This window comes from Salvelinus fontinalis, chromosome 26, assembly GCF_029448725.1.
Source record: "Salvelinus fontinalis isolate EN_2023a chromosome 26, ASM2944872v1, whole genome shotgun sequence".
Lineage (NCBI taxonomy): Eukaryota > Metazoa > Chordata > Actinopteri > Salmoniformes > Salmonidae > Salvelinus > Salvelinus fontinalis.
Genome location: NC_074690.1, coordinates 16,600,739 through 16,609,490, shown reverse-complemented (window position 1 = coordinate 16,609,490; position 8,752 = coordinate 16,600,739). Strand labels below are relative to the sequence as shown.

Genomic DNA, 8,752 nt, shown 5'->3' with positions numbered 1-8,752 from the left:
AACTTAAACAAAAGTATCATTAGTCTGTGTTTAGAATGAATGGACAAGCTTGAAAAGATGGGCGTCAGTCCTCAAGAGAACGTTCATAGGAAATGGCCTAATGCAAACCATAAATGGATAAGAAGAACTATGTAAACCACCATTTCCCAATTGCCTATGGGAAGCCGAGGGAAGGGAATCACGTGGTCTGTAGTTTTGGCCCGTACATAACCAAACTATGTGTGACATTTTAAATGTTGTTGAAGAGTTTCTGGGAAGGAGTCTCGTTGTTTTAGCTGGTCATAACGACACTATGAAGCCGCCTTCAGCGCTTCCAAGGACTCAAATCAAATTGTATTAGTCACATACACATGTTTAGCAGATGTTATTGCAGGTGTAGCGAAAAGCTTGTGTTTCTAGCTCCAACAGTGCAGTAGTATCTAACAATTCACAACAATACACACCAATCTAAAAGTAAAAGTATATAAATATTATGACGAGCAATGTTGGAGTGGCGTTGACTAAAATACAGTAGAATAGAATACAGTACATACATATGTAGTGAGTAAAGCAGTACGTAAACATTGTTAAAGTGACTAGTGTTCCATTATTAACGTGACCAGTTATTCAATATCTATGTTTATGGGGCAGCAGACTCTAAGGTGCAGGGTTGAGTAACCGGGTGGTAGCCGGCTAGTGATGGCTATTTAACAGTCTGATGGCCTTGAGATAAAAGTATCTCGTCTAACCTCTTTCCTGATTTGCCTACTAGCGGGTTAGGCAACTCAGGTGTCTATATCTCAACAGCAAACTTATATAAGATGGACGTTTATGAAGTAGGGCCTTGTAAACAAAAAAGGGAGTAATGTTAGAGATCAGGGGGGTCTTTAGTGAAGTCCAGCCAACCTTCTGATACAGGATACAGTGATGAGTATCACAACTGTCCCCTGTAACAAAACAAAGGGCATTATGGGAGATCTAAAGGTTTAAGAGTGGTAGCAGCTGCACTTTGATAAATAATATCACCATAATCAAGAACAGATGAAAAGGTTGACTGAATAATCTGCTTCCTACTGATTAGAGAAAGACACCATCTGTTTCTGTAGAAAAGGGCCAACTTTAAATCTTAGCTTCTTAACCAGCTCATCTATATGATTTTTAAACATCAAATCCATATCAATCCAAATGCCTAAGTATTTATATTGGGGAACACGTTCGATTGGAGAACCATCTAATGAGTGAATATGTAGTTCATCTGAAACATTCTTAGGAGAATTTGAAAACAACAGATCTTTCATTTTGCCTATATTAAGCACAAGTTTTAAATCAGCAAGTGATTTCTGCATAGCTATAAAAATCTGACTGTAGTTTTGAAACAGCCAGATCAACAGTCAGGGCAATAGCATACATAATAGTATTATCCGCATATAGATGAAGTTGACCATTTTTAACAGATTGACCAATGGTGTTTATATAAATAGTGAAGAGAACAGGTCCCAAAATCGACCTCCGTGGTACACCTTTATGTACTTCAAGAAATTCAGACTTAACCCCATCAATCACGATGGCCTGAGTTCTGTCACTAAGATAATCATGAAACCATGAACAGGCGTCAGAGCTCAGGCCTATCAAGAACAACTTATTCAATAAAATAGCCTGATAAACAGTATCAAAAGCTTTTGACAAGTCCACAAACAAAGCAGCACATTTCATTTTAGTGTCTAAAATATTGACAAGATCATTAACATCTGAAGTGGTTGCTTTAATAATTCTATTCTCAGATCTAAACCCTGATTGGTTTACATTCAAAATACATTTCTCAGGTAAAAAAGAGCAAAGTTGTTAATTTACCAAGGATTCTAGAATCTTAGCTAGACAGGAAGCCTTGAAATGAAGTGGTAATGATTAAGATCACTACTATACCCTTATAGAGTGGCAGCACCAGAACTGATTTACATACTTTTGGAATATTTCCTGAAAACCAATTGGTCGGCCCCTGTGGAATTATTGTTGTCTATTGCTAGCAGAGCATTCAGGACTTATTTTTCTGGAAATAACCTAAAATAAAAACTTTGACTATCATTTCTCTGACCATTCAGCAAGTTTCCCCAAACAGCATCCAGCCCAGTATCACTGTGCGCAGGCTTAGAAGTTATTTCAAAGAGATAGCCTGCTATTGGTAGATGGGTAAAAATGAAAAAATAAAGCACACATTGAATATCCCTTCGAGCATGGTGAAGTTATTCATTACATTTTGGATTGTGTATCAATACTCCCACGTCACTAGAACAATACAGGTGTCGTTCCTAACTCAGTTGCCAGAGAGGAAGGAAAGCCATTAAACTCTGTAACTGTTTTAAAGACACCATTGGCCTCAAGGTGAAATCCCTGAGTGGGATTTCAGGGATTTCAGTGATTTCAGGGATTTCACCATGAGGCCAATGGTGACTTTATAACAGTTGCAGAGTTTAATGGCTGTGATAGGAGAAAACTGAGGATGGATCAACAACATTGTAGTTATTCCGCAATACTAACCAAATTGACAGAGTGAAAAGAAGGAAGCCTTTACAGAATAAGAATATTCCAAAACATGTGTCCTGTTTGCAATATGGCACTAAAGTAAAACTGCAAAAAATGTGTGACCTGAATACAAAGCTTTATGTTTTAGGCAAATTCAACACAACACATCACTGAGTACCCCTCAGTGCGGCTGCAAGTAGCCTAGTGGTTAGAGCATTGGGCCAGTAACCGAAAGGTTGCTGGGTTGAATCCCCAAGCCTACAAGGTGAAAAGCTGTCATTCTGCCCCTGAGCAAGGCAGTTAACCCACTGTTCCCCGGATGCTGAAGACATAGATGTTGATTAAGGCAGCCCCCCGCACCTCTCTGATTCAGAGGAGTTGGGTTAAATGTGGAAGACACATTTCAGTTGAATACATTCAGTTGGACAACTGACTGGGTATCCCCCCTTTCTCACTCTTCATATGTTCAAGCATGAGCAAGCACACTCATGTTATGGGTGTGCATGTCTTTGTTTTTGGGGGTAAAAATAAATGAAATAGAGCTAAGTAAGCACAGGCGAAAACCTGGTTCAGTCTGCTTTCCAACAGATACCGGGAGACAAATTCAACTTTTAGCAGGATAATAACCTAAAACACAAGGCCAAATATACACTGAAGTTGCTTACCAAGACAACATTGAATGTTCCTAAGTGGCCTAGTGTAATGGCAGCCTTCCCTCTCTTCACTAGAAGAAGGGGTATAACAGGGATCAGACCAACACGCAGCGTAGCCAGTGCTCAACATGTTTAATAAGAACGATAAACGTGAACACTTAACAAATACAAAATAATAAATGTGGCAAACCGAAACAGTCCTAGCTGGTGCATAGAAAACACAAAGACAGGAAACAACCACCCACAAATCCCCAACACAAAACAAGCCACCTATATATGATTCTCAATCAGGGACAACGATTGACAGCTGCCTCTGATTGAGAACCATATTAGGCTGAACACAGAAACAGACAAACTAGACACACAACATAGAATGCCCACCCAGCTCACGTCCTGACCAACACTAAAACAAGCACAACACACAAGAATTATGGTCAGAACGTGACACCTAGTTACAGTTTTGACTTATATCAGTTTAAAATGGCTGTCTAGCAAGGATCAACAACCAATTTTACAGAGCTTGAATAATTTGAAAAAGAATAGTAGGTGTTTAAAGCTTTTAGAGAGCATTTAGCATTTAGTGTGAATTCTTATATACATTAGATACTTACGTATTTAATTTTGGGGGGTTTTCTCACTTTGTCATTATGGCGTATTGTGTGTAGATGGGTGAGGAAAACAATCTACTTAATCTATTTTAAATTCAGGCTGTATCACAACAAAATGTGGAATAAGTCTAGGGGTACGTTTAGAACAATTATTGTGTGGATTTGGCACTATCTTCCTCCTCCCATGGCCCTCGTGCCATTGGCTGAGAGACGTGATGTCACAGAGGGGACTGCCCTATAAATGCACTCTCTTCACACACAGCCAGCAGACCATGCTGAGAACCAGCTTCACTGCAGTGACAGAGCTATCATAGACTCCAAAGCTCTAGAATACTACAGACACTGTGAACAGCTCAAAGGATCACATCTCATCGTCTCTCACCATGTGCAGAGGACTGGAATCGTTGCCTACCACATGTCTGGAGAGGTATGTCTTGCCTTAATAATCTGTACTTTTTATCCCATCACAGTATATGTCACTGGATTTACATTTTGGATTTACATTGACGGGAATTATTACGCAGCTACTTCATTGGGAAATTGGATGATCAGTTGTAAGTTAGGTGTGAATGATTGCATCAATCTAATGTAAATGTTTTTCTCTTATTTTCTCAGGGCAAAGGAACTCAAGGCTCTCTTTGGAAGTTTTCTACAGAAGCCGGATCTGAGCATCATCGGTCACTCACACAAAACTGACAAACTAAGGTCAGATATTCTAAAAAAAGAATACTCTATGTCTACACAGATTTTTTAAAACATAATAAAAAATGTTGCATTGGAAATGAAGGAGACCATGCAAAGTCAATGCTACGTTATTTTGTAATGACCGGATGAACTAACCTGATGCTTTTTTATCGACAGGTTAAATAAGAGCGAACCATTAAAATGGAAGGAGTCGTTTGAGAACCTGCTGTCCAACCAAAGTAAGTCTGACTCTTGCTATGAGTTATCATACTTTAATGAGTCATACTAAACAAACTTACAAGTACATATTGTACACATGTGTATTGCAAACGGGGATAGGAAAACCCATGTAGCTGATACTCCACATAGCCAGAAAACACCAGTAGCGGGATTCACTCATAACATATCCAAATATATTATTTTATATATACACTATAGGAAAAGCTGCTTGCTTCCACATCACAAATTTAAAAGTGAATTGAAGTTGTGACATGCTACAATAAATTCACAGATGCTAATGTGACAATTCTCGCCTTCTCTTTTCCAGATGGACTGTACTTGTTCCGTGCTTTCCTGGTGTCGGAGTTTAGCGAGGAGAACATAGCTTTCTACCTGGCCTGTGAAGACTACAGGATAACCAAGCCCTCCTCAAAGCTATCAGCTACAGCTAAGAAGATCTATGAGGAGTTTGTCTGCAGTGACGCACCAAGAGAGGTAACTATCAATATATTTATACAATTCATCAATTATATCTACATACAGAGTATGTTTGTAGAAGAATCCGTAGATTGGATATACGCTACATAAACACATGCACACACACACACAAAATAATATACTCATTGTGCACAAACAATACCCAATAAGACATTGTTTCAAGTAAAACACATAGTAATCAAATTTCCCATCCTCTTCCCCCAGGTCAACCTCGACCATGAGACCAAAGCCATCACCAAGAAGAATCTGGAACACCCCAGCCAGTCCTGTTTCAGCCTGGCCCAGGAGAAGATCTACGCCCTGATGGAGAAAGACTGCTACCCTCGCTTCCTCAAGTCCACCACCTACCTGGAGATCAGTCGGCAGGTCAAATCCGGTTAAGACCAGTTATGGCTTGTTAAGACTGGTTAAGGCTGGTTGATGCTTGTTAAGACTGGTTAAGGCCAAACTGCAGGTGGTGAATGAGACACAAGGAAGAAGTCCATGGGAGACATGCTGAAAAGGACACACTGGAAACCAGGTGGTCTCACTAGGGTCCTCCTCCGTGGAGGAAGGGTCCTGTGCTGCTGGGTCAGAAGTATGGAGGGGGGGACTGAAGATGTATACTAGATTGAACTGGAAGTCAGTCGGAAGTTGAGACTGGAAATCTTGTCTGTGGCCTAGGAAAGAAGGCCGCTCACTGTGAAGATTGAAGTATCGAAGTCTGTAAAAGAGGTCTGTGAATATTGAGGTATCGAAGTCTGTAAAAGGTGAACATGTGTCTTGAGGTCAAAGACACATCAAGAAGTTGATGTTCATGGCGTTTGAGCAGAAAGAAGAATGTGATGGAAAAGGTCTGCTTTGCACAATCACTGAGAATCTGTTATAGTTTTGTATTGTCTGATGCCTGTCTATTTATTTTTGTATTTATTAGCAGTAATTCTGTTATAGATGTGTTATTGAAATGTTTGTACTGTAGAGTGCACTGTACAGCACTGTCCTGTACCATTCCACAACATTTTTTTTATATTTATGTGTACTTTTTTTTATACCCAGAACTCCTTATGAGAGAGGAAATTATTTGAATAAAATCGGAACTATATTAAACAACATGATAGGAAGTTTTTACTCTATTCATTTTCCTTACCAGATCAAAAACCACAGCAATTATCAGATCCAGCTTTCTTATATGTTCAACATTCAATAAGATGACACATGAAAAATACAAAGATCTCCGTACATTGAAAGGGAAAGGCGACAGAGGATTAGAAAAAAATGACTCTATGAAAAGATAATCACCACCCACTGCTACCCCCTGGGCACACACTGGTAGAATCAAGGTTGTTTCAAAGTCATTTCAATGAAATTACGTTGAACCAACGTGGAATAGACGTTGAATTTACATCTGTGCCCATTGGGCACTGACCGTGCACCATAGACTCAAATCAAATCAAAAATCAAATGTATTTATATAGCCCTTACATCAGCTGATATCGCAAAGTGCTGTACAGAAACCCAGCCTAAAACCTCAAACAGCAAGCAATGCAGCAAGCAATTAGACTCCCATCTAATTGGGATGAACCCCTTGCCTCCGAGTCGCAGGGCTCTTGTGTATGTGGGGGGTAGACTGAAGGAACGTCTGGAATAGAGAATTCTCCACTACACTCTGCCTCCGAGGTGTTTTCCCTGTATGCAGCTGCCGAGAGCGTGGGCTGGCCGTGGTCTCCATGGAGACTAGCGATCACCCATTGTACACCTCTTCAGGTTTGCTTACCTCAGCTCGCCCACGAGTGAACTGCTCAGAGCCATGGTGACTCACATCACATACCCTCCTTTTCTTCCCACTCTCCTCCCTCCCTGTCTTCCCCCCTCTCCTCCCACACAGCAATAAGATTTTCAGCCCGGGCCTAATTTTCTAAAAGTTTATGGTTTACGCAACATTGTAACCTACGTTTGAGACGAACGCTTGGCGGTGGCTGTGTGAGAAGCGCGCCTTTATGTCTCACATAACTTTCTATGATCTCTACTCTGATAGACATGAACCTGCAACTCTCATCTCTCCAGTGTTGCACTTCATCATGTATTTCCTTCATAGCCACGCGAAGGGTTCTGAACGACCTGCAGCCCCCCGTTACATTGAAATACATTTGCCAAAGTTATACCATGAATGCTGTCTGTTCAGAGAGAAATTACATCATTCAGAGTAGCCTACTACCATAGGCGGAAATCCCAGGGGGGACGGGGGGGACACGACCCCCCCATCCTGGGGAAAATATGATTTGTCCCCCCCAATATATCACTGTAAACATAACTATGTAATTTCAATAATATTAATAATACGCAATGAAAGCACTTGCACTGATTATAGTCACTTAATAGCGCGTTTTTAAATTTCACAAGATTGCGACCCCCCCCGCCCTTTGCCTCACAATGGTTTGATCCACTGCCAGTTCTTTAGCTGGCAAGGTAATAGAGGGCTCGTATCTACTGTCCGAAAGGCACTCAATGTACGTAACTGACGTGAGGTAATCCAGTCAATCGCGCTTTAGCAATGTATATATTTTTTTCATGTTGCAGGGTTCACACACTAGCTGAATTTGCAGAGCTAGCGCGCAAACTAAAGCAAACATTAACTATCAAGCTAGCTAGTACTTATTCCATTTATGTGGCGTCGTCAAAGATGGAATATTTGCTATCGTCAGTTTATTCCAAGATTAGCATGCAGCTGTAGTGCTTCAAAGTCCGTGTGATAAGGTTAGCGATAAACTGAAGTCCAAACTGAACAAAACTATACTCTCTTATACCATTGTCTTAAATATATTTAATGGTCTCGTTGCAAAAGCTAAATTGTCGCTAGTGAATTTTTTATTTTTTTCACCTTTAACCAGGTAGCAAAGATTATAGCAAACACCACAGAAACGGAATTGGTGCTCGCTAGCTTTGCAAATTCAGCTATTGTTGGAAGCCTGCCAATATGAAACAAACTATGTTAAAATTTCAAAAGGTTGCAGCATGTGTTGTGTAAATGTGTGTGTGCAGCTAGACCGGTCAGCCAGCCAGCCAGGTAGAAAAATGTCAGAAAAAAGTAAAAAGACGGACATCAGAGTATTTTTCAGTACACCAAAACGCAAAGTAAGAACTCTAGTAGCCTAATATCTCAAAGACCAGTTGATAAAATGTTCATAAGAAAGAAGTGAAATGCTAATGGAAATATTTCACAATGATGTCATTAGGCAGAGCAGGCAACAGATGGCACACAGACAGCAGAGCTGGGGACAGATATGCAGGGACAGACTGGCAGAGACAGGGAGTCTCAGATAAGTTTGTTGAGTCTTTGTTTGGCAACATTATGAAAGGTTCTCAATTTTTTTGATTTGTAAAATAGGGACATAATTGGAAAATGCCATGAATACCCCCACTCTCAATTTAAACTGGTGACTGAACCAAGATTTGTTTAAGGCAATGGTATTGCTGTTGTGATTAATTGTGTAGTTTTGGGTACCGGTAGTTAGGAGTACAGCAAACACCTTATTTCTTTTCTAGGAGACAGACTGTGAGTCAGTGAGGGTGGTGAAAGGGAAAGAGCCAAGGAGAGAGACTTGAGGACAGTGT

The 8,752-nt window shown here is 40.4% G+C and overlaps 1 protein-coding gene across 1 annotated transcript; it reads left to right on the top strand.

Moving 5' to 3' along the window:
• The first annotated feature begins 4,039 nt into the window (after positions 1–4,039).
• On the top strand, positions 4,040–6,255 carry LOC129823744 (regulator of G-protein signaling 5-like). Its single transcript, XM_055882702.1, has 5 exons — positions 4,040–4,187; positions 4,376–4,465; positions 4,622–4,683; positions 4,992–5,158; positions 5,366–6,255. The coding sequence occupies exons 1-5, from the start codon at positions 4,144–4,146 to the stop codon at positions 5,540–5,542; spliced, it is 540 nt and encodes a 179-aa protein (XP_055738677.1). The 5' UTR covers positions 4,040–4,143; the 3' UTR covers positions 5,543–6,255.
• Positions 6,256–8,752: the final 2,497 nt, after the last annotated feature.